The sequence below is a fragment of the Leucoraja erinacea genome, unplaced genomic scaffold (genome assembly GCF_028641065.1).
Source record: "Leucoraja erinacea ecotype New England unplaced genomic scaffold, Leri_hhj_1 Leri_96S, whole genome shotgun sequence".
Classification (NCBI taxonomy): domain Eukaryota; kingdom Metazoa; phylum Chordata; class Chondrichthyes; order Rajiformes; family Rajidae; genus Leucoraja; species Leucoraja erinaceus.
The window spans coordinates 150,790-177,562 of NW_026576916.1; the positions used below are offsets into that span (position 1 = coordinate 150,790).

At 47.4% G+C, this 26,773-nt stretch overlaps 1 protein-coding gene across 1 annotated transcript in view; it reads right to left on the bottom strand.

Moving 5' to 3' along the window:
- ccdc12 (coiled-coil domain containing 12) overlaps window positions 1-26,773 on the bottom strand; it is an 86,486-nt gene that overhangs the window by 2,672 nt on the left and 57,041 nt on the right. Inside the window, exons 3-6 of the mRNA XM_055631941.1 lie at window positions 7,607-7,686; window positions 4,717-4,778; window positions 1,011-1,045; window positions 340-416 (exon numbers count right to left, since the gene is read on the bottom strand). Coding sequence (XP_055487916.1) covers window positions 340-416; window positions 1,011-1,045; window positions 4,717-4,778; window positions 7,607-7,686 — 254 coding nt within the window. The remainder of the gene's footprint in view (window positions 1-339; window positions 417-1,010; window positions 1,046-4,716; window positions 4,779-7,606; window positions 7,687-26,773) is intronic.

The following is a 26,773-nucleotide window of genomic DNA, read 5'->3' on the forward strand; positions in this document are numbered from 1 at the left end:
AGGACAGCGTACAGGGCGCGTGACAGGGCGCATGCTATGATGATGATGATGATAAGACACCCAGATGTTGCCTGAAGATTTTGAACATTCCAAAATCCAGGGGCGGCAGGGAAACACCGCGCGTCACTACATGCGTCACGCCCCGACCACGCCGCGACAACTTCTTTTCAGCCTGTCGCCGAAAATGTCGCCCAAGTGGGACAGGCCCTTTAGTGAGAGGACTGTCCCAGAGAACAAGATGTATCAGCATATCTCGCCACTCGAAGATCATTTGTTTTTTATTTCATTGACTTAATTTAAGGTGCGGTTCCTGCAATTTCCATTGAGTAGACTACTTACGGATCAGTTCTGCGATGGCCCTCTGCGTTCTCTTCTCCAGCTTTTCTAGTTTCTTCGCCACATCCCTTTTCAAATCCCTGAACGGAAAAACAAAGATTGCAAACCTTGCACCACTTAGCAACTGCAGAAAGTCTACGCTGTGACCGGCAACACCAGAGAAGTGGTGGAATAGATAGACAAAAATTGTAGGCGCAGTGGTAGAGCTACTGCCTCACAGCACCCGAGACACCGGTTCGATTCTGACTACGGGTGCTGTCTGTTACGGAGTTTGTACGTTCTCCCCGTGACTCGCACGGGTTTTCTCTCTATTTTCTCCGAGATCTTTGGTTTCCGCCCACGCTCCAAAGATGTACAGGTTTGTAGGTTAATTGGCTTGGTGTGTGCAAATTGTGTGTGTGTGTGTGTGTGTGTGTGTGTGTGTGTGTGTGTGTGTGTGTGTGTGTGTGTGTGTGTGTGTGTGTGTGTGTGTGTGTGTGTGTGTGTGTGTGTGTGTGTGTGTGTGTGTGAGAGAGAGAGATAGTGCGCAGGGATCACTGGCCGGTGCGGACTCGGCGGGCCCAAGGGCCTGTTTTCCGCCCTGTATTTCTAATCTAAACTAAATTAAATTAGAAACCAATTGGATAGCTTTCTTAAGAAATAACATCGTAGTTTAAAAAGAAATGATCACATACCAGTCAGGCTTCCGGGGAGCAAGGTTCACCAAGTCCTACAGAGTGAAAAGGTTGAACAGTAATCACAGTAATAACAATAAGAATGCAAATTCAACAACTGTACATCATCACAACCGTCCTGAAACTAGGGAGGGAGCAGAATCATTCTTTAACATCCTTTCTCCTTAGTGGAGAGCACCTGTAAATGGTGAATTAGGGTAGGGCACCTGTAAATGGTGAATTAGGGTAGGGCACCTGTAAATGGTGAATTAGGGTAGGGCACCTGTAAATGGGGAATTAGGGGAGGGCACCTGTAAATGGGGAGGGCACCTGTAAATGGGGAATATTATTAATTCATTTGAGTTGCACTATTATTATTGGTATACACACACAGAAATTAGTTTGCGTGTGTGTGAGCGTGCGTATCTGTGCGCGCGTGTGTGTGCGCACGCATAACCATATAACCATATAACAATTACAGCACGGAAACAGGCCATCTCGACCCTTCTAGTCCGTGCCGAACACGTATTCTCCCCTAGTCCCATACACCTGCGTTAAAAATAAAACAATATTAGTACAGTCAAAATAATACCCTCATGTCTTTGTAATTTGGAGCCCATTTGGAGGTTGTAGTGTTTAATTGCCTGATAGCTCCAGAGAAGTATCTGCTCCTAAACATGGTAAATAGGTGGGATTAGAGGGTGGTCTAAAATTTTTTTTTTTTTTCTAACTAGTAGTCAGAATGTGGAAGGAAATGCCTGAAAGAGTGGTTAAGGCAGAACCCTGCATGAGATTTAGAAGACACTTCAACGATTGCATATAGAGCCTTAAGGGCCTGTCCCACTTACGTGTCCCGGGCACGCAAATGACTCGACCTCGTGGTCGGGTTGAGGCGCACGGGCATCGTATGGCCTCGCGGGGCCGGCCCCACTGAGAAGCACGGAGGGGTAGTTGTGCGCAACGTCGTGCGGGGCTCCGAAATTTTTGTAGAGAACAAAATCTCAAGACCCTTCTTTCAAACTGAAGAAGAGTCTCGAAAAGAAACGTCATCCATTGCTTCTTAAGGCAATGCGCATTAGTGACTGGGGATTATAACCATATAACAATTACAGCACGGAAACAGGCCATCTCGGCCCTTCTAGTCTGTGCCGAACACGTATTCTCCCCTAGTCCCATCTACCTGCGTTCAGACCATAACCCTCCATTCCTTTCACATCCATATAACTATCCAATTTATTTTTAAATGATTAAATCGAACCTGCCTCCACCACCTTCACTGGAAGCTCATTCCACACAGCCACCACTCTCTGAGTAAAGAAGTTCCCCCTCATGTTACCCCTAAACTCTGTCCCTTAATTCTCAAGTCATGTCCTCTTGTTTGAATCTTCCCTACTCTCAATGGAAAAAGCTTATCCATGTCAACTGTCTATCCCTCTCATCATTTTAAAGACCTCTATCAAGTCCCCCCTTAACCTTCTGCGCTCCAAAGAATAAAGACCTAACTTGTCCAACCTTTCTCTGTAACATAGTTGCTGAAACTCAGGCAACATTCTAGTAAATCTCCTCCGTACTCTCTCTATTTTGTTGACATCCTTCCTATAATTAGGCAACCAAAATTGTCTCAAGGAACTGAATTTTTAACTGGCATAGATAGCACAATGGATTATTCCAATGCTATAAGATTCTGATTCTCCTACCCCTATTTCGTTTAGTTTCAGTTTAGTTTATTGTCATGTGTAAAGCTTTTGTTGTGTGCTAACCACAATCGAGCCATACACAGTGTACAGATGCATGATAAATGGAATAATGTTTACTGTAAGGTACAGCCTGTAAAATACAATCATAGTCTGTCCCCAATGAGGTAGATAGTAGTTCAGGATCGAAACGTCGCCCATTCCTTCTCTCAAGAGATGTTGCCTGACCCACTGAGTTACTCCAGCATTTTATGTCTACCTTCGATTTAAACCAGCATCTGCAGTTCTTTCCTACACAGTAGTTCAGGACTGCTCTCTAGTTGCGGTAGGATGGTTTAGTTGCCTGACAACATCCGGGTAAAAAAAAATGCACTGTGCATTCACCCTATCTATTCCCCTCATGACATTTCTTAGTGAGATTGCAATTTGTTTGCCTATTCGATTACAAAAAGTTGAAACCACTGTGGATACTGACCATCGAAGAGATCTACAGGAGTCGCTGCGTCAAAAAGGCAGCCAGCGTCTTCAGAGACCCACATCACCCTGGTCACGCTCTCATTTCACCGTTGCCATCGGGAAGAAGGTACAGGAGCCTGAAAACTGTAACGTCCAGGTTCAGGAACAGCTTCTTCCCTACAGCTATCTGGCTATTAAACACGATAACCTCCAATAAACTCTGAAGTACAGAGACTATTATTGCACTAATATTGTTTGTTTTGTGTGTGTGTGTGTGTGTGTGTGTGTGTGTGTGTGTGTGTGTGTGTGTGTGTGTGTGTGTGTGTGTGTGTGTGTGTGTGTGTGTGTGTGTGTGTGTGTGTGTGTGTGTGTGTGTGTGTGTGTGTGTGAGTATATATATATATATATATATATATATATTCCTCAAAGCGCAGGAGGATGAGGGGTCATCTTATAGAGGTGTATCAAATCATGAGAGGAATTGATCGGGTAGATGCACAGAGTCTCTTGCCCAGAGTAGGGGAATCGAGGACCAGAGGACATAGATTTAAGGTGAAGGGTCGAAAGATGTAATAGCAATCTGCGGGGTTGCTTTTTGTTTTTTACACAAAAGGTGGTGGGTGTATGGAATGAGCTGCCAGAGGAGGTAGTTGAGACACGGACTATTGCAATATTTAAGAAACAGTTAGACAGATACATAGTTAGGACGGGTTTGGAAGGATATGGACCAAATGTAGACAGGTAGGACTAGTGTAGCTGGGACATGTTGGCCGGTGTGGGCAAGTTTGGCTGAAGGATCTGTTTCCACACTGTATCACTCTATGTGAGTATGTGTGTGTGTATATATACACACTAAATTTTTTTTTTCTCGTTTATTATATTCTTCTTGCGTACGGCGTGCACAGACTAAAGTTGTAGGACAACTTGTTCTATTTGATCTTATTTGATTGTGCATGCTAGGTTGATTGCATTCGTCGAAACAGGGCGGACCACGTGAAGGTTGCAATCTCCCACCCCGTTTATTACATTGTTTACATCAAAGGAATGGTGAGGAGAGGAGCCATCAAGAACATCACAGAGGCAGCGGAGAAGTCCTCGAGATGGCTCTGGATCAGGAGAGGAGGTCCTTGGGTAGGAGCGAATGCCACCTGAACACGTCGTGGTCTGATCAGCCACGTGAGGGTGTCTGATGTTGAAAGACCCGGAACACCCAATGGAGCATCAAGACATGTATTTTACCAATCAATGTTTGCAGATTCTGTTGTGCTGCTGCAAGTAAGAATTTCATTGTTCTATTCTGGGATACATGACAATATAACACTGTAGAGCAAGTGACGCATACTCAAAGTAAAGATCCAACAGGTTGGTTGGCATATAATAAAGTGACACAGCATGTCAGCATCACAGTGTCTGCATCACGACTTGTTAGTATGGATGGTGCCGGCATGATAAAAAAAAAAAAAACTTAATTACAGATAATAGTGGTGTGTAGCATGTGTGTGTTAGTATCGCTTAACATATAAGTAGGGCAGATCTACAAACTCTCTCGACTGTTGTAAGATGAAGGACGTACGTACCACTTCTTCGATGACAGGGACAGGCTTCCCTGCTTCCTGCTGCTCCCGCACCTTCTCCTCCACTGTGGAAACAGAGTGGAAACAGACATTAACAGATGGAGATAGCAACCATTTACAGGGATGGAAACAATATCAAGAGGAACACACATTTGGGACAGTTAACGTGAGGTTGTAAAATCACAAGTGATAGCTGCAGAATTAGGCCATTCGGCCCTTCACTTGATGGGGGAACCACCAAGGCAAATTCCTTGTATGTCAATACTTGGCCAATAAACTTAATCATTCATTCATGCATTCATTCATTCATTCATCATTCATTCATCCATACATTCATGCATTCATTCATTCAATCATTCATGCATTCACATCATGCATTCATTCATTCATTCATTCATTCATTCAATCATGCATTCATTCATGCATGCATTCATTCATTCATTCCTTCATTCATTCATTCATTCATTCATTCATTCATTCATTCATTCATTCAAGGGGTCTCTAATTAAAACTCACAGAAGAATAGAAAGGCATAGATGTGGAGAGTGGATATGGAGAGGATGTTTCCGCTGGCGGGACAGTCTAGGACCAGAGGTCAAAGCCTCAAAATTAAAGGGCGCTCTTTTAGAAAGGAGATGATGAAATTCTTTAGTCAGAGGGTAGTTAACCTGTGGAACTCATTGCCACAAAAAGGGCTGTGGAGGCCAAATCAGTGGATATTTTTAAGGCAGAGAAAGACAAATTCTTGATTAGAACGGGTCAAGGGTTTATGGGGGGAAGGCAGGAAAATGGGATTAGGAGGCAGAGATCAGCCATGAGTGAATGGCGGGGTGGAGTCGATGGGCCGAATGGCCTATACACCTATAACTTGTGAAGTCTACTCCGCCACTCAATCATGGCTGATCTATCTCTCCCATCTAACGTCATTCTCCTGCCTTCTCCCCATAATCATTGACACCCGTACTAATCAAGAATCTATCCATCTCTGCCTTAGATATATCCACAACCTTCTGTGGCAAGGAATTCCACAGATTCACCGCCTCTCGTGGTTTAGGTTTACCTTTATCACATTGGAGACATCACGTCTCTGCCTTAGAGGGCGGCGGAGACCAATTCTCTGGATGCTTTCAAGAGAAAGCTAGATAGGGCTCATAGCAGAGTCAGGGGATATGGGGAGAAGGCAGGAACGGGGTACTGATCGGGGATGATCAGCCATGATCACAGTGAACGGCGGAGCTGACTCAAAGGGTCGAATAGCCTACTCATGTGTCTGTTGTCATAAAGCACGAAACAGGCCCTTTGGCCTAACCTGTCCCACCTTCGTCATGAACCATGATTGAATGGCACAGTAGACTTGATGGGCCGAGTGGCCTAATTTTGCTCCTATCACATGCATACTCATGACCTAGATGCACCATCTTCCTACGTTTGACCCACAATCGCAGTAAACATTAGTTTAGTTGAGAGAAACAGTCCCTTTGGCCCACCGAGTCCTACGCCGGCCAGCGATAGTCCCTTTTATTGTCATTCAAACAGACAAGGCTTGAACGAAATTTCATTCCTTCAGTCATGACATTACAAAAAAAACAAGCCACACACTTAACACAATTTACACAAACATCCATCACGGTGAATCTCCAACATCTCCTCACTGTGATGGAAGGCAAAGTCTTATCTCGTCCCTTTGTTCTTCTCCTGCGGTCCAGCAGTCCAACTGCAGCGTCGAGGCGACTGGGGCTCACGAGGTTAAAGCTCCCGGCGGGCGATGGTAAGTCTCGCGGCCTTTTAAGCCGCGCCGGGTGATGTTTGGCCCCGCTCCGTGTCCTTTAAACCACGCGATCCCAGTGGGAGAAGTTGCCGTTGCGGGAGCTCCGAAAAAGGTCTCCCACCAGGGACCTGCGAGCTCCGGATGTTCCTGTCCACCGGGCCTGCGGCCGGAGCCTCCGAAGCTCCGAAGTCGGGTCGCAGCCGCGCGCCACCACAGCTCTTCCCACTCCAGTCGGCCAGCTCCGTGATGGCGAGTCTGCAGGCTCCGCGACTGGACCCCTCAGGTTGGTTCCGGTTGGAGGCCGCCGCTGGCTCCACGATGTTAGGCCCAACGACACCGGAGACTCGACAGGGAAAAAGTCGGGTCCCCGTACAGGGAAGAGATTAAACGGTTTTCACCCCCCACTCATATACACAGCTAAAAAATGATAAAAATTAGAACTAAAAACATACATCTAACGGGCCAAAAATTAATAAAAGACAGACGGACTGCAGTCAAGCCGCTGCCGTTAGGCGCCACCACACTCCAACACTGTAAAGGGCCTGTCCCACGAGCAGCGACTCCATGCAGCAAGCGCGAACTAAAAGGGCCTGTCCCACGAGCATGCGGCAAGCGAGACCAGAAGAAGCAGGGGCCGCGCGGAGGTCGAGTGAGTGACATGAAGTTCGAGCGAAGTCCGCGGGAAGTTCGCTCGTGACGTACGGCGTCGAGGTGGCTGCGGTCCGGCAGGCCGTTGCCGCGCGGAATTCTTGAACACGGCCAGTTTTTCGGAGCCCCGCGTGATGTCGGGACCAGCTCCGCACAACTCCATACGATCGAAGTGGGACCGGCCCCGCGAGGCCGTGCGGCTCAAGCGACCACGTTAGGTTGCGCTTGCCGCATGGAGTCGCATGCTCGTTTGACAGGCCCTTTAGGTCGCGCTTGCCGAATGGAGTCGCAGGCTCGTGGTACAGGCCCTTCAGGTGGCAACTCCACAGCTGCGCCACCGTGCTGCCCCAAACATTCCTCAACATTATATATAAGAGAGGGGCAGATCATCTATTGAGCAACAAACCTCTGATGAAGTTGCAATGAATAGTGTTTTCAAGAGCCAGGGACACGAGTTGCATCTCACATGATACTAACCTGAGGCCGGCTTAGCATTGGGCACAAGTCGATCTTTCAGTTCTTTAGCCTCCGGCACATAGTTGCGAAGCTTTAATTCTCTAAAGGAGAAAGATCAAAAGGCATTGATTACGTTCAAGTTCGCTTGTCACTTACCCAACTACGGTACAGTGAAATGTGAGTCACTACACAGCCATACTAAGTGAAAAGAAGAAGACAACACACACATACAATAAATGTAACATCAACATCCACCACAGTGGAATCAAACATTCCTCACTGTGATGGAAGGCATTAAAGTTCAGTCATCTTCCTCCTTTGTTCACCCGCGGTGGTCGGGACCTTTGAACCCTCCGCAGTTCGCCGCTGCCGATGGCCCTCTCGTCGGGATGTTGGAAACTCCGGCATTGGGACGGATTGGAACACTCTCGAGTTCCCGAGTCGGCCACTTCTTACCGGAGACTGCGGGCTTCGCGGTGTTAAAGTCCACAGGCCCCCACGGTTGGAGCTCTTGTTCTTGGCAACCCTCGGCAGAGGATCTCCGGCTCCGCGATGGTAAGTCATCGCCGCGCCCGCGGCTTGAAGCTCCGGGCCGATCTCCAGGAAAGGCCGCACCAATCCAGGTTGTTAGGCCACAAGGGGGGGGGGGGGGGAGAGAGAGATGCGACGGAGAAAAAAATCATCTCCATCGAGGTAAGTGACTGAAAAAATGTTTCCCCTTATTTCTGCTCCCCCACCCCTCACATAAACTAACCAAGAAACATTGAAACAAACTTTTAGAACATTCTTAAAATACCAAAAACAGTAGAAAGGACACACAGACTGTTGGCGGGGCCGCCACTTATTCTGTAAATTTTAACGACATCCCTTGAAGGGCCGAATGGCCTAATTCTGCTCCTATCACGTGATCTTATGACCTCACGGTGGCGCCACCTGGTGTTAAAGGCATAGTTCAATAATATTAAATAAGCTTGTTTAAAATTTAAAAAATGTTTAATGTAATTTTATGGATGGTTCAAAATGTTACCCTTGCCCGAGTCGTAAACTCGAGCTTCAGGATCATACGTTTGTGGGTTTGAATTTCTCCCCAGAAGTTAGAGCAAACCATCCAGGCTACAACAAGGCTGTACTGACAGAATCAAGCACTATCGAACTATGCAGATACAAGGATCGACGCAAGCAGGACAGGCAGCATCTCTGGAGAGAAGGGATGGGTGACTTTAAGGGTCGAGACCCTTCCTCAGATACCAGGAAACTCCGACCCGATAGTCGTTTCAGGCGGGGCAATCCTTCTACTCCCCTAACCTCAACCGTGACCAAGCGCAGGCTCAGCAATTGCTTCGCTGAACGCCTCCGCTTACCGTCCAAACCTACCTGATCTCCCGGTTGCCAAACACTTGAACTCCCCCTCCCATTCCCACACTTACCGTTCTGTCCTGGGCCTCCTCCACTGTCAGAGTGAGGCCCAACGCAAATTGGAGGAACAGCTTCTATTTCGCTTAGGTTGCTTATAACCCAGCGATATGATTATTGATTTCTCAAGATTCAAGAGATTCAAGATTCAAGAGAGTTTATTGTCATGTGTTCCAGATAGGACAATGAAATTCTTGCTTTGCTTCAGCACAACGGAATATAGTAGGCATTGACTACAAAACAGATCAGTGTGTCCATATACCATTATATAAATATATACACACATGAATAAATAAAACAGATAAAGTGCAAATAAACAGGTAATGGGCTATTAATGTTCAGCGTTTTGTTTGAGTTGAGTTTAATAGCCTGATGGCTGTGGGGAAGTAGCTATTCCTGAACCTGGTTGTTGCAGTCTTCAGGCTCCTGTACCTTCTACCTGAAGGTAGCGGGGAGATGAGTGTGGCCAGGATGGTGTGGGTCCTTGATGATGCTGCCAGCCTTTTTGAGGCAGCGACTGCGATAGATCCCATCGATGGAAGGGAGGTCAGAGCCGATGATGGACTGGGCAGTGTTTACTACTTTTTGTAGTCTTTTCTGCTCCTGGGCGCTCAAGTTGCCGAACCAAGCCATGATGCAACCGGTCAGCATGCTCTCTACTGTGCACCTGTAGAAGTTAGAGAGAGTCTTCCTTGACAATCCGACTCTCCGTAATCTTCTCAGGAAGTAGAGGCGCTGATGTGCTTTCGTTATAATTGCATCAGTGTTCTCGGACCAGGAGAGATCTTCAGAGATGTGCACGCCCAGGAATTTGAAGCTTTGACTCTTTCTACCATATTTATATAATAAAGGTGCAGTTTAAAGGTCAAGAGGGAGCAGCTGTTGTGAGTCAGATACCTGCTGATTTCTCCCAGCAGTTTCTATTGTATTATACTGGTATCAGATCCAGGGTAAGGCGGGAGAATGACAGCCAGAGCAGTGTACTGTTCTGGATGTCAGATGTGGGAGGTCATGGTGTCGGATGGCCCTCCAGACGTCCACATCTGCACCAGGTGCAGCGAGATGGGGCTCCTAAGGGACCGTATTAGGATCCTGGAGCAGCAGCTCGATGACCTCTGTCTGATCAGGGAGAGTGAGGAGGTCATAGAGGGGAGTTATAGGGAGGTGGTCACTCCAAAACCACGGGAGAGAGACATGTGGGTCACGTTAAGGAAGGGCAAGGGGCAGAGGCAGGAACGAGTGAGTACTCCAATGTCGGTACACCTTGCAAATAAGTACCTGTACTCCTGTTTGAGTACGGATGGGGGTGACAGCCTACCCGGGGGTAGCGACAGCGGACGGGCCTCCAGCACAGAGACCGGCCCTGTTGCTCCGAAAGGTAGGGAAAAAAAGAAGAGGGCAATAGTAATTGGGGATTCTATTGTTAGGGGGTCGGATAGGCGATTCTGTGGACGCAGTCGGGAGACCAGGATGGTGGTCTGCCTCCCTGGTGCCAAGGTCTCGGACGTGTCTCAACGCATCCAAGATATCCTGAAATCAGAGGGAGAGGAGCCTGAGGTCGTGGTACATATAGGTACCAATGACATAGGTAGAAAAAAGGGAAGAGGTCCTGAAGGGAGGATTTAGGGAGTTGGGAGGAGAGTTAAGGAAAAGGACCAAAAAGGTAACAATCTCAGGATTACTGCCTGTGCCACGCGACAGTGAGAGTAGGAATGGAGCGAGGTGGAGGATAAATGCGTGGCTGAAAGACTGGTGCAGAGGGCAGGGATTCAAGTTTCTGGATCATTGGGACTTCTTTTGGGGAAGGTGGGACCCGAAAAAAAAGGAAATAAACAGAGAATAAGAGAGGGTGGGTTTCTTAAATGTGTATATTTTAATGCTAGGAGCATTGTAAGAAAGGTGGATGAGCTTAGAGTCTGGATAGACACCTGGAAGTATGATGTTATGGCGATTAGTGAAACATGGTTGCAGGAGGGCTGTGATTCGAAACTAAATATTCCAGGATTTCGTTGCTTCAGGTGTGATAGAATTGGAGGGGCAAGAGGTGGAGGTGTTGCATTGCTTATCAGGGAAGATATTACAGAAGTGCTTTGGCAGGATAGATTGGAGGGCTCATCTAGGGAGGCTATTTGGCTGGAATTGAGAAGTGGGAAAGGGGTAGCAACATTTATAGGGTTGTATTATAGACCGCCAAATGGGGAGCAAGAATTGGAAGAGCAAATATGTAAGGAGATAGCAGATATTAGTAGTAAGCACAAGGTAGTGATTGTGGGAGATTTCAACTTTCCACACATAGACTGGGAAACACATTCTGTAAATGGGCTGGATGGTTTGGAGTTTGTAAAATGGGTGCAGGATAGTTTTTTGCAGCAATACATAGAGGTACCTACTAGAGGAGGGGCAGTGCTGGACCTCCTGTTAGGAAATGAGACGGGACAGGTGGCGGAGGTATGCGTTGGGGAACAGTTCGGGACCAGTGATCACAATACCATTAGTTTCAATATAATTAAGGAGAGGGTCAGAACTGGACCTAGGGTTGAGATTTTTGATTGGAGAAAGGATAACTTTGATGAGATGCGAGATGATTTAAAAGGAGTGAACTGGGACATTTTGTTTTATGGGAAAGATGTAGAAGAGAAATGGAGGACATTTAAAGGGGAAATTTTAAGAGTACAGAATCTTTATGTTCCTGTTCGGTTGAAAGGAAACAGTAAAAATTGGAAAGAGCCCTGGTTTTCAAGGGAAATTGGACATCTTGTTCGGATAAAGAGGGAGATCTACAATAATTATAGGCAGCATGAAGTAAATGAGGTGCTTGAGGAGTATAAGGAATGTAAAAAGAATCTTAAGAAAGAAATTAGAAAAGCTAAAAGAAGATATGAGGTTGCTTTGGCAAGTAAGGTGAAAGTAAATCGAAAGGGTTTCTACAGCTATATTAATAGCAAAAGGATAACGAGGGATAAAATTGGTCCATTGGAGAGAGTGAGTGGACAGCTATCTGCAGAGCCAAAAGAGATGGGGGAGATATTGAACAATTTTTTTTCTTTGGTATTCACCAAGGAGAAGGATATTGAATTATGTGAGGTGAGGGAAACAAGTAGAGTAGCTATGGATACTATGAGGTTCAAAGTAAAAGAAGTACTGACACTTTTGAAAAATATAAAAGTGGATAAGTCTCCAGGTCCTGACAGGATATTCCCTAGGACATTGAGGGAAGTTACTGTAGAAATAGCCGGGGCTATGACAGAAATATTTCAAATGTCATTAGAAATGGGAATAGTCCCCGAGGATTGGCGTACTGCGCATGTTGTTCCATTGTTTAAAAAGGGTTCTAAGAGTAAACCTAGCAATTATAGACCTGTTAGTTTGACTTCAGTGGTGGGCAAATTAATGGAAAAGATAATATATATAAGCATCTGGATAAACAGGGTCTGATTAGGAACAGTCAACATGGATTTGTGCCAGGAAGGTCATGTTTGACTAATCTTCTTGAATTTTTTGAAGAGGTTACTAGGGAAATTGACGAGGGTAAAGCAGTGGATGTTGTCTATATGGACTTTAGTAAGGCCTTTGACAAGGTTCCTCATGGAAGGTTGGTTAAAAAGGTTCAACTGTTGGGTATAAATGCAGGAATAGCAAGATGGATTCAACAGTGGCTGAATGGGAGAAGCCAGAGGGTAATGGTGGATGACTGTTTGTCGGGTTGGAGGCAGGTGACTAGTGGGGTGCCTCAAGGATCTGTGTTGGGTCCTTTGTTGTCTGTCATGTACATCAACGATCTGGATGAAGGTGTGGTAAATTGGATTAGTAAGTATGCAGATGATACCAAGATAGGGGGTGTTGTGGATAATGAAGAGGATTTCCAAAGTCTCTGGAAATACCATCCAGAGTGATTTAGGCCATTTGGAAAAATGGGCTGAAAGATGGCAGATGGAGTTTAATGCTGATAAATGTGAGGTGCTACACCTTGGCAGGACAAATCAAAATAGGACGTACATGGTAAATAACAAGATAACAAGATAACAAGATACATTTAATTGTCATTTGGACCCCTTGAGGTCCAAACGAAATGACGTTTCTGCAGCCATACATTACAAACAAATAGACCCAAGACACAACATAATTTACATAAACATCCATCACATTGCTGTGATGGAAGGCCAAATAAACTTATCTCTCCACTGCACTCTCCCCCTCCCCGATGTCAGAGTCAAAGTCAAAGCCCCCGGCTGGCGATGGCGATTGTCCCGCGGCCATTAAAGCCACGCCGGGTGGTGCGAGGTCGCACACCGGGTTCTTGATGTTGGAGCCCCCAGCGTGCGCTCGCAGAGTCCCGCAGCCATTCCAAGCCGCGTGGGGCGGTGATGTCAGGCCCCGCTCCAGGAGCTCTTCAACCCCGCAACTCGGGTGGGGGAAGTCGCCGTTGCGAGAGCCCTGAAAAGCGGTCTCCCTCCAGGGACCCGCGGGCTCCCGGTGCCGCCGTCCACAGACCTGCCGTTGAAGCCTCCGACTCTCCGTTCGGGCCGCAGCAGCAGCAGCAGCAGCGCTCCTCCACCGCTCCACCCGCTCCGGACTCGGCCAGCTCCGCGACGGTGAGTCGTCGGCACCAGAGTCCCCGGTCTCTTCCTGTTGGAGGCCGCTCCTCGTTGCAGCCCCAACGATGACGGAAACCCGACAAGAAAAGGTCGGGTCTCCCGTGCAGGGAGAGATTTAAAAGATTTCCCCCCCCTCCCACCCCACCCCCCCCCCCCCACACACACACACCAACAAAAAAAACAAAAACTACATTAAAACATAGAAAGAAAATAATAAAACGCGGACAGACTGCAGAGGCCGCTGCTGATGAGAGTCGCGCCGCCAATAAATGGTAGGGAATTGAAGAATGCAGTTGAACAGAGGGATCTGGGAATAACCGTGCATAGTTCCTTGAAGGTGGAATCTCATATAGATAGGGTGGTAAAGAAAGCTTTTGGTATGCTAGCCTTTATAAATCAGAGCATTGAGTATAGAAGCTGGGATGTAATGTTAAAATTGTACAAGGCATTGGTGAGACCAAATCTGGAGTATGGTGTACAATTTTGGTCGCCCAATTATAGGAAGGATGTCAACAAAATAGAGAGAGTGCAGAGGAGATTTACTAGAATGTTGCCAGGGTTTCAACAACTAAGTTACAGAGATAGGTTGAATAAGTTAGGTCTTTATTCTCTGGAGCGCAGAAGGTTAAGGGGGGACTTGATAGAGGTCTTTAAAATGATGAGAGGGATAGACAGAGTTGATGTGGACAAGCTTTTCCCTTTGAGAATAGGGAAGATTCAAACGAGAGGACATGACTTCAGAATTAAGGGACATAAGTTTAGGGGTAACATGAGAGGGAACTTCTTTACTCAGAGAGTGGTAGCGGTGTGGAATGAGCTTCCAGTGGAAGTGGTGGAGGCAGGATTCGTTGGTATCATTTAAAAATAAATTGGATAGGCATATGGATGAGAAGGGAATGGAGGGTTATGGTATGAGTGCAGGCAGGTGGGACTAAGGGAAAAAAAGTTGTGTCAACACGGACTTGTAGGGCCGAGATGGCCTGTTTCCGTGCTGTAATTGTTATATGGTTATATGTTTAACCCATTGATATAAACGGGACTGTGGGTCCCCATCCTACCTCTTCCAAAGTCCACAATCAGTTCCTTGGTTTTGCTGGTGTTGAGGGCCAGATTATTGTGCTGGCATCATATGGACATCTTTCCACCAATTCGAACAGTCTGTAGTCTGTGAATGAGGAAGTCAAGGATCCAATTGCAGAGGGATGCGCAGAGACCCAGTTCTGCGAGTTTGGTAACCAACTTGGAGGGGATGATGGTATTAAATGCTGAGCTGTAATCAATGAATAACAGCCTGACATATGAGTTTTTGTTGTCCAAGTGGCCCAGAGTGGAGTGGAGAGCCAGCGAGATCGCATCCACCGTTGATCTGTTGTGGCGGTAAGCGAACTGCAGTGGGTCCAGGTTTTTGTCGAGGTAGCAGTTGATTTGCTCCATGATCAACCTCTCAAAGCACTTCATCACCAGAGGCGTTAGTGCCACTGGTCGATAGTCATTGAGGCACGTCACTTTACTCTTCTTGGGGACTGGTATAATTGATGCCCATTTTAAGCAGGTGGGGACCTCAGACCTCAGAAGTGAGAGGTTGAAAATGTCCGTAAAAACTCCAGCCAGTTGGTCCACACAGGTTTTTATAACACGACTGGGTATACCATCAGGTCCAGGCGCTTTCCGAGGGTTCACTCCTCTGAAGGATTTTCTGACGTCGGCCACTGTGACTGAGACTGAAATACCCTCACAGCGAATGGGGGCTCGTGTAGACACATCAGTATTCTCCCTATCAAAGCGTGCGTAAAACGCATTGAACTCGTCAGGGAGTGATGTTTCGCCGACATTCGAGCTGCCTCCTGATTTCGCCTTGTAGGAGGTGATTGCATTCAGGCCCTGCCACAGCTGTCGAACATCTGTCTCATCCTCCAGTTTGGAGCAGGTCCCTTTTGGCCTTTTTGATGGCGTTACCAAGGTCCTATCTGGACTTCCTGTAGACCACTGTATCATCAGACATGAATGGTCTTCAGGAGAGTGCGGATCTCATAGTTCATGATGTTCACAAAGTTCACGAACCTCAAGTAACCCTTGTTTTCCCTCTCTCCATCCCACCCCCATCCTAGTTTTCCGACTAGTTTCACTGACCTGATTAATTTCAATCAACTAATAATAATAGGTAGACAACAATGCTGGAGAAACTCAGCGGGTGCAGCAGCATCTATGGAGCGAAGGAAATAGGCAACGTTTCGGGCCGAAACCCTTCTCCGAAACGTTGCCTATTTCCTTCGCTCCATAGATGCTGCTGCACCCGCTGAGTTTCTCCAGCATTTTTGTGTACCCTCGATTTTCCAGCATCTGCAGTTCCTTCCTAAACAATTAATAACAATACATGGATTGTATGCGGTCTTGTCACCTTCCCATCAGCTAACAATGAACCATTCTACATTTCCTTAACATCGTCTGCTTTGATCTGTCATTTTCACACCTTATCCATCCATATTTTTAGACTCCCTCTTCCCAGACCAACAAACTTCTTCTCCTTGCATATGGCGTGCACAGCCTAAAGTTGTAGGACAACTTGTTCTATTTGATCTTATTTGATTGTGCTCGCCGGGTTGATTGCATTCGTCGAAACAGGACGGGCCATGTGCAAGTTGCAATCTCCCTCCCTACTAACAATCTGAAGAAGGGTCTCAACCCTGAAACGTCACCTATTACTTCCCTCCAGAAATGTTACTCCAGCATTTTGTGTTTGTCGAGGAACTTTAAATGTTGCTTTACGGAAAAAAAAAGTCAAAATGCTGAAGAAACACAGTGGGTCAGTAAGCATCTCTGGAGAACATGGATAGGTGACATTTCAGGTCAGGACCCTGCTTCAGACTGATTATGTGGGCGGAGATGATGTAGAGGAGGAGCAGGGCAGAGTCTGAAGAGGGGTCTCAACCCGAAATGTCGCCTATTCCTTTACTCCAGAGATGTTGCCTGACAAGAGAGGGGATCTTGTTTAAGAAGGAACTGCAGATGCTGGAAAATCGAAGGTACACAAAAATGCTGGAGAAACTCACCGGGTGCAGCAACATCTATGGAGCGAAGGAAATAGGCAACGTTTCGGGCCAAAACTCTTCTTCAGACTGATGGGGGGAGAAGAAAGGAAACAGGAGGAGGAGGAGGAGCCCGAGGGCTGAGGGATGGGAGGAGACAGCCCGAGGGCTGAGGAAGGGGAGGAGACAGCAAGGGCTAACAAAATTGGGAGAATTCAACGTTCATGCCCGCAGGATGCAGACTCCCCAAGCGGAATATGAGGTGCTGTTCCTCCAATTTCCGGTGTTGCTCACTCTGGCCATGGAGGAGACCCAGGACAGAGAGGTCGGAAGAGGAATGGAAGGGGGAGTTGAAGTGCTGAGCCACCGGGAGGTCAGGTAGGTTCTTGCGGACCGAGCGGAGGTGTTCGGCGAAACGATCGCCCAACCTCCGCTTAGTCTCACCGATGTAGGGGACCGAGAGGGGATCTTATTGTGACATATAAGATTATTAAGGGTTTGGACACGCTAGAGGCAAGAAACATGTTCCTGATGTTGCGGGAGTCCAGAGCCAGGGGTCACAGTTTGTCTATTGTCTAAGCATGTTTGCCAACCCCTCCATGCAGTTAATACTCGCTAATCCAGGCAGCATTCTGGTAAATCTCTTCTGAATCCTCCACATCCTTCCTGCAATGGGTCGACCAGAACTGCACGCAATATGTGGATGCCAATGTTTGTATTTGATATGCCTGTGAAATGTTTTGGGATGTTTTTTGCTCGTGTTTCATTAGTGGGAGTGCTGTGATTAGATTCATAGATATACCGTGTGGAAAGGGCCATTCAATCCAACTCATGCATACCGACTCAGGTGCCGATCAGCGGTAATTCCACTGTCTCAGTTTGGCTCGCACCCATCTACACCCTCCCATCCATGTACCTGTCCAAATGGCTTTCAGATACTGTAATTGGATCTGCCTCTCCCACCTCCTCTGGCAGCTCCGTCCATATACCCGTTACCAAAGGGAATTCCACCAGAGAGCCCTTTGAATTTCATGCAGAGGATTAGCAAGCATTCATCATCATCATCGGAACGAGTGTGACAGTCCTCTCATGGAGGACGCCTGTGCGTGACTTTGTTTAACGTGGGGAGACTGGTGCACAGACAGCCACCCCACGGTCCTTGACAGATCTGGGTCAGGATCCAGTGGCATGGAGTCCAAGACGACCGGAGACCCTAACCTGCTGCAGCCTTCATCCGCCTTCCCAGCCGTTGTGACGCTCCACTAAGGTCAGCCATCGTCCTCCGCCTGTTCCACCGTTGAGGTCTTGGTTGGATTGCTCTTTGTCAGAGACCTCCCCCCTCGACCTTACCGCCACGGGTGGCCGTACCAGGAGCCTAGCTCCAGACGGCATCGCTCTCAGTATCTCAGGACCACACAATCTTCTCCACCACGAACGACAAGCATTAAGTGATCCGTGTACAGAGACAAATTGGGCAGTAAAAATCAATGCTGAAGGGATGAGGAGGAGCGGTCACGAGGACAGCAATGAGCTGGTTCAAAGGCACACGGGCAATGACGGATACGTGCTTAGAGGGGGCTGAGACACAAACTGACAGGAGCTTTGGAGGAGCTGATGCACTAAGCTGTTGAAGATAGCCGGGGGGAAAAAGAATCATAGAGGTGGGACAGTGAGAGGTACATGTGCAGTTATGCCCCTGTCCCACTTAGGAAACCTGAACGGAAACCTCTGGAGACTTTGCGCCCCACCCAAGGTTTCCGTGCGGTTCCCGGAGGTTTTTGTCAGTCTCCCTACCTGCTTCCACTACCTGCAACCCTCCGGGAACCGCACGGAAACCTTGGGTGGGGCGCAAAGTCTCCAGAGGTTTCCGTTCAGGTTTCCTAAGTGGGACAGTGGCATTAGACAATTAGCCTGGAGATCGACTCCAGCAGAGGGGGCCCAGCGATAAAGTTGCTGCCTTTCAGCGGTGGAGACCCGGGTTCAATCTTGACTATGGGTGCTGTCTGTACAGAGTTTCTACCTTCTCCCTAGACCGCGTGGGCTTTCTCCTGGTGCACCGGTTTCCTCCCATATTCCAAAAACGTGCAGGTCTGTAGGTTAATCGGCTTTGTTAAAAATTATAAATTGTCCCCAGTGCGTAGGATAGTGTCAGTGTACGGGGTGATCGCTGGCCAGCACGGACTTGATGGGCCGAAGGACCTGTTTCCACACTTTATCTCTGAAGTCTAAAGGCAGAACGCACATGGGGAGTTCTAAAGGCACCAGTATAGGTGTGCTGTTGTGATAAGGGCAGCACGGTGGCGCAGCAGTAGAGCTACTGCCTTAAGTAGTGGGCCTGGCGACTGCCGGCACCCGTCATAGGTCGTTACAGGTCGCCGAGAATGTTTAACTTGTTGAAAATCCAGAACAAGGTACGACTCTTTGGGCGACTACTCACCACCATACGGGCTTCACCCCGCGACATGTCGCCTGTATGGTCGTGAGTCGTCTCCTCAGTCGCCCAAAGAGTCGTAGTGTCTATCTGGTCGCCGCTGAATTTTCAACTTGTTGGAAATTTTCGGTAACCTATGACGGGTGCCGGCAGTGGCCGAATAAGTCGCCGTAAGTGGGACAGGCCCCACTACAGTGCCAGAGACCCAGGTTTGGTCTACATACAGGTTTGTAGGTTCATTAACATCGGTGAAAGTTGTAAATTGTCCCTAGTGTGTGCAGGATAATGTGAGTGTGCGGGGATTGCTGGTTGGTGCGGACTAGGTGGGATGACAGACAATAGACAATGGGTGCAGGAGTAGGCCATTCGGCCCTTCAAGCCAGCAACACTGTTCACTGTGATAATGGCTGATCATCCCCAATCAGTACCCCGTTCCTGCCTTCTCCCCATATCCCCAGACTCCGCTATCTTTCAGAGCCCTATCTAACTCTCTCTTGAAAGCATCCAGACAACCGGCCTCCACCGCCCTCTGAGGCAGAGAATTCCACAGACTCACCACTCTCTGTGAGAAAAAGTGTTTCCTCGTCTCTGTTCTAAATGGCTTACCCCTTATTCTTAAACTGTGGCCCGTGGTTCTGGACTCCCCCAACATCGGGAACATGTTTCCTGCCTTTAGCGTGTCCAATCCCTTAATAATCTTATACGTTTCAATGAGATCTCCTCTCATCCTTCTAAACTCCAGAGTGTACAAGCCCAGCTGCTCCATTCTCTCAGCATATGACAGTCCCGCCATCCCGGGAATTAACTTTGTGATGGGCCTGTTTCCACGCTAAACTAAACTAACAAAAGTGCTGGTTCAGTTTAATTTATTGTCACGTGTACTGAGGTACATACATTTTGGGTATAGGAAAGTAGACAATAGGCAATAGACAACAGGTGCAGGAGTAGGCCATTCGGCATGGAGCTAGCACCGCCATTCAATGTGATCATGGCTGATCATCCACAATCAGTACCCCGTTCCTGCCTTCTCCCCATATCCCCTGACTCCGCTACCTTTAAGAGCCCTATCTAGCCCTCTCTTGAAAGTATCCAGAGAACCGGCCTCCATTGCCCTATAAAATATATAGTTGTACCACTTGAGATCTATCCCTTGATGCTGGAGCATAAAGGAGAAGGGGTCTATATTACAGTCACAGTTATAAGGAATGGGGCTTCAAAAGGAGTTGTCAGCGGGGAAGGAAAACAATTTTAGAGTAGAAATTAACATTAGAGATCCTGCCGTATTTGCAGAAGGTGACAGGATCAACATTGAGCTTTGAGACGATCATGGCCAGGAAGTTATGATGGGAAGAATGTGATGCAGGCAATTTGGAAATATAGTTAGCAAATTGCATATGTATGGGCTCCACCCTTTTTTGGTCATCTGTTACCGACCCTCATTTGTTCTGGCCTTTCCCCACCTCTGGTTCCCTCCCCTCGACTATCAGTCTTTTTCTTTTTCTCCAGAGTTGCTGCCTGACCCGCTGAGAAACTCCAGCACTCCGCGAAACGTCAGCTATCCATGTTCTCCACAGATGCTGCCTGACCCGCTGAGTTACTCCAGCACTCTGTGAAACGTCACCCATATCCATGTTGCCTGACTCCACAGAAACGCCTGACCCGCTGAGTTGACTCTCCAGCACTCTGTGAAACGTCACCTATCCATGTTCTCCAATAGGTGCAGATGCTGCCTGACCCGCAATGTGAGTTACTCCCCAGCACTCTGTGAATCTGTTCTCATCCCCAACGTTCGCATTTTTTTAAGAGCAGCTATCCATGTTCTCCACAGATGCTGCCTGACCCGCTGAGTTACTCCACAGCACTCTGTGAAACGTCACCTATCCATGTTCTCCACAGATGCTGCCTGACCCGCTGAGTTACTCCAGCACTCTGTGCCTATCTTTAGCTACCAAATTGGTTCAGTTGAAGACAGTCTCGCCCAAGGTTAAATGTCCTATGAATTTCAACTATGCTGGAGTGCACAATGTAAGTTGTATTTCATTTTTCTGTGACGAGGCATTAAGCCAACATTTGTTATCCGCTAAAAGGAACAGGAAGCTATCTCACCCTCCCGGTCAATATGCATTTCTCAATGAGTGTCAGATATACCAAGCAGTCCCTTCATTTCCTTCTCATTGTCATACCGTATATATACAGTGCTAATCTACCTCACCAATGGAGTCACACCCTTCATTATACAATACTTAGATGTTTTAGTCAGATGTGACAGAACATTTTATTCTCAAGTAGTGTCCCTACTCGAAACAAAAACGTCACCCATCCATTTCCCCCCGAGATACTGCCTGACCCGCGATGTTGCTCCAGAAGATACAAACAAAAATCCGGAGTAACTCAGTGGGTCAGGCAGCAAGCATCTCTGGAGAAAAGGAACAGGTGACGTTTCGGGTCGAGATCCTTCTTCAGACTCGACCCAGAAATGTCACCTATTCCTTTTCTCAATAGACAATAGGTGCAGGAGTAGGCCATTTGGCCCTTCGAGCCAGCACCGCCATTCACTGTGACCATGGCTGATCATCCACAATCAGTACCCCGTTCCTGCCTTCTCCCCATATCCCTTGACTACGCTATCTTTAAGAGCTCTATCCAACTCTCTCTTGAAAGCATCCAGATAATTGGTCTCCACCACCTTCTGAGGCAGAGAATTCCACAGATTCACAACTCTCTGGGTGAAAGAGTTTTTCCTCATCTCTGTTCTAAATGGCCTACCCCTTATTCTTAAACTGTGGCCCCTGGTTCTGGACTCCCACAACATCGGGAACATGTTTCCTGTCTCTAGCCTGTCCAAAGCCTTAATAATCTTATATGTTTCAATGAGATCCCCTCTCATCGCCAGCTGCGTTACTCCGGCTTTTTGTGTCTACCATCAATTTAAACCAGCATCTGCAGTTCTTTCCTATACATGTTCTTTCAGTATTGTTATTTTTCCCCATAAACAAGCATCTGCAGTTCCTTGCATGGCCATTTTATTCAACTTCTTTGACTGCACATTGCTTTGGGATTCAGATGTTCTTTAGACTTTAGATATACAGTGCGGAAACAGGCCCTTCGGCCCATTGAATCTGTGCTGACCATTGATAACCCCGTCCATTAGCTTTGTCCTACACACGAGGGACAATTTACAATTCACCTACAAGCCTGTTTGTCTTTGGAGTGTGGGAGAAAACCGGAGCACCCGGAGAAAATCCACGCAGGTGTCGGGGAGGACGTACAGGCTCCATACAGACAGCGCCCGTGGTCGGGATTGAACCCGGGTCACTGGCGCTGTAAGGCAGCAACTCTACCGCTGCACCACTGCGACACCTATACGTACATGAACACTATATATAAATGCAGATTGGATTGGATTGGATTCAATTTAATGTCATTATCTCATAGGAGACAACGAAATGCAATTTTCCTTACAGACATACAAAAATTTTAAAAGGCATAACATACAGAAGTCCACGACACAAACAAACATCTTTTACAGATATTTTCCTTTATAATTGAATGGAAGTAATCCAAGCTACAGAGAAAATAAATGTGTCGGAAGGAGCTGATGATGCTGGATTAAACCGAAGATAGACACAAAAAGCTGGAGTACCTCAGCGGGTCAGACAGCATCTCTGGACGCTGCAGAGGGGTCTCGGCCAGAAATGTCACCTATTCCTTTTCTCCAGAAATGCTGTCTGCACCCCCTGAGTTACACCAGTTTGTTTTGTGCCTATCTTCAGAGAAGAGACATGAATGGGGCAAGACATTGGGGCATGCAGGACATATTAATGCCTATCTCCTTGTAGTTAATCACATAGAATTAGAATTAGAATTAGAATTTCCTTTATTGTCAACCTTCCAAGAATGTCATCATTACATTTCAATAATAAAATGACCAAGAGAGGTGCTGAGAAATGTAATTCAGTTTAAGAATAAGAGGTCGGCCATTTAGGACTGAGATGAGGAATTTGTTTTCACCCAGAGAGTTATGAATGTGGAATTCTCTGCCACGGAAGGCAGTGGAGGCCAATTCATAGAAACATAGAAAATAGGTGCAGGAGGAGGCCATTTGGCCCTTCGAGCCAGCACCGCCATTCATTGTGATCGTGGCTGCTCGTCCCCAATCAATAACCCGTGCCTGCCTTCTCCCCGTATCCCTTGACTCCATTAGCCCCTAGAGCTCTATCTAACTCTCTCTTAAATCCATCCAGTGACTTGGCCTCCACTGCCCTCTGTGGCAGGGAATTCCACAAATTCACAACTCTCTGGGTGAAAATGTTTTTTCTCACCTCAATCTTAAATGACCTCCCCTTTATTCTAAGACTGCGGCCCCCGGTTCTGGACTCGCCCCAACATTGGGAACATTGTTACTGCATCTAGCCTGCCCAGTCCTTTTATAATGTTATATGTTTCTATAAGATGCCCCCTCATCCTTCTCAACTCCAGTGAATACAAGCCTAATCAAGGGATATGTGGAACGGGGCACTGATTTTGGATGATCAGCCATAATCAGATTTCATTTTCAGTCTGAACAAGGGTCTCAACTGCCTGTCCCGCTGAGTTACTCCGGCATTTTGTGTCTACCTTCGATTTAAACCAGCATCTGCAGTTCTTTCCTAAGTATTTATTTTTCTATGCTCTTGGATAATTAGCCATTGTGCAATGGGATTTGTGTAACCTCATGTAGTAGAATTCACTAAATGGTGACAAGTTAGGAGCACAGTTAGAGCCGGCACGGTGGCACAGCGGTAGACTTGCTGCCTCGCAGCTCCAGAGATCCGGGTTCGATCCTGACCACGGGTGACTATCTGTACGGAGTTTGGACTTTCGCCCTGTGACCGCGTGGGGTTTCTCCAGTTGCTCCACATTCCATAGACGTGCAGGTTTGTCGAAGTTAATTGGCGTCGGTAAAAGTGTGCAGGATGGTGCTAGTGCGCAGGTGATCGCTGTGGGGCGGGCACGTACTCGGTGGGCCGAAGGGCCTGTTTCCGTGCTGTATCTCTGAAATTCATCATTGATGAACTGTGCACTGCAAGGGCCAGGAAGCGAGCGGGCAAGATCATCTCTGACCCCTCTCACCCTGACCACAAACACTTTGAATCACTTCCCTCCGGAAGGCGACTCCGGACTGTCAAAGCTGCCACAGCCAGACATAAAAACAGGTTTTATCCACGAGTAGTTGCTCTACTCAAAAGCCAAAAATCTGTAGCCTCCCTTTGATCTGGTATTTTGTTGGTTCACATGCTTGATCAATGGTGTTTTATCATTAATGTTTTATTATTATTAATGTTTATAGTTTTCTAAGTCATTCGTAACTGTCACTGTATGTCATGTTGTTACTTGTGGGTGGAGCACCAACGCAAATTCCTTGTATGTGAATATTTGGCCAATACACTTACTTACTTACTTACTTAAATAAAACCACCCGGAGGCTTCCAGGCGAGATGACGTAGCCTGGGAACAGTCAGCAGCGACATGTCTTGGCTCATTGACAATTTGCCAAACCACATTGTTTCAACGTGCCCTGCCCTTCCCTTCCAGAAGTAAATCGTAGATGTAAAACGACAGGTTATCATTTCCACTCAAGCGAGTAGTTAGTTGTCTGTCATTAATGGATGAGCACACATCTCCGCCTGCCTTCGCTCCAACCGTACACTGAGTCACAGAGCTCATCCCGGATCTCGGGCACGTAAGCTAGTCCAGTAGTCATTCGCTGTGCTGAAGGAACGCCACATCATCTGGTGCGGCAGTTCTTACCAAGAAAAAAAATCCCGTCAGCCAGGCACTGTTCCAACAGGACGGGCAGCATCTCTATGGAGCGAAGGAATGGATGACGTTTCGGGTCGAGGCCCTTCTTCAGACTGAGCATCGGAGGGAGAGGGAGCGGAACGATCGCCGAGCCGGCGCTTGCGGAGGTGTTCGGCAAAGCGCAGGCTCGCCGATCCTTCCACTCAACACCTCCGCTCAGTCTGCCTAAACCTACCTGATCTCCTGGTTGCTCAACACTTTAACTCCCCCTCCCATTCCCATACTGATCTTTCTGCCCTGGGCCTGTCCCACTTAGGCGACTCTTTAGGCGACTGCCAGGGACTAGTTTTAATGGAATTCGCCTACGTCAACCTGCGACAGCAAAAATTGTCGCCACTGTCGCCGAAAATGTTCCCACGTGTTGAAAATTTTGCGGCAGTCGCCCAAAAAATGGGCCAAGCCCTTAGCGGCCCAGTGCTAATTGGAGGAACAGCACCTCATATTTCCCTTGGGTAGCTTACACCCCAGCGGTATGAACATTGACTTCTCCAATTTGAAGTAACTCTTGCTTTCCCTCTCTCTCCATCCCTCCCCCATCCTAATTCTCTCATTACATTTTATCTCTGTTTGCTTTGTTGTCACCTTCTCCTCGCTAACAATGTTCTATTCTACGTTTTCCTTGATCTGCATTTTTTTGATCTCTTACACTTCCTTATCTCTGCAACTCCTTCTCCCCCGACGCTCAGTCTGAAGAGGTGTCCCCACCCGAAACGTCACCCATTCCTTCTCTCCAGAGATGCTGCCCGTCCCGTGGAGTTACTCCAGCATTTTGTGTCTATCTTCGGTGTAAACCAGCATCTGCAGTTCCTTCCTGCACACTGTTCCTATCTCTCTCTCTCACTCTCTCTCTCTCACACACACAATGCTACCCAAATGCAGATGAATAGATTTTTTGCCATCTTGCCGCCTCTAAAGTAGTTCTCACACTTAAGGGCCTGTCCCACTTACGCAACTTTTTCGGCAACTCCGGCACCTGTCATAGGTGGTTGCAGGTCGCCGGAAATTTCCAACATGTTGAACATCAGAAAGACGCTACGACTCTTTGGGCGACTGAGGAGACGACTCACGACCGTACAGGCGACATGTCGCGGGGTGAAGCCTGTATGGTGGTGAGTAGTCGTCCAAAGAGTCGTACCTTGTTCTGGTCGCCGCTGGATTTTCAACGACATGCTGCGACTATGACGGGTGCCGGCAGTCGCCGAAAAAAATCGCGTAAGTGGGACAGGCCCATAACACAAATAGCAACCATCAGTGATTCATGTGATAGCAGCAGGATTAGGCCATTCGGGCCATCCAGTCCACTCTGCAATTCAATTATGGCTGATCTCTAAACATTATCCGTTTCTTTTCCACTGATACAGCCTGGCTTGCTGAGAAATTCCAGCATTTAGCAAAAAACAATTCATTTTAAGTGCGCATTTCCTACCCGGAGGTGACTTAAGCTGGCCTCAAAGAATAGTCTTGCCCATCGCAAAGCTTCACCAAATGACCAAGAAGGTGCTGGGGGGATGATTATTCTGACCTTATTGTGACCCTCAGACTATCCTTGACCGGACTTTGCTGGCTTTACCAGCCATGAAACACTATTCCCTCATCATGTATCTATGTTCTGTAAGTGGCTCGATTGCAATCACGGAACAGGCTTTCCGCTGACTGGTTAGCACGCAACAAAAGCTTCTCACTGTAAATGGGTACACGTGACAATAAACTAAACTAAGTCCCAGTTTGAGCAGCAAAGGGAAAGGAGAAAAGACAAGAACGGAAAGAGTTTAGTTTAGTTTAGTTTAGAGATACAGTGCGGAAACAGGCCCTTCGGCCCACCGGGTCCATACCGACCAGCGATCCCCGCACACTAACACTATCCTACACCCACTAGGGACAA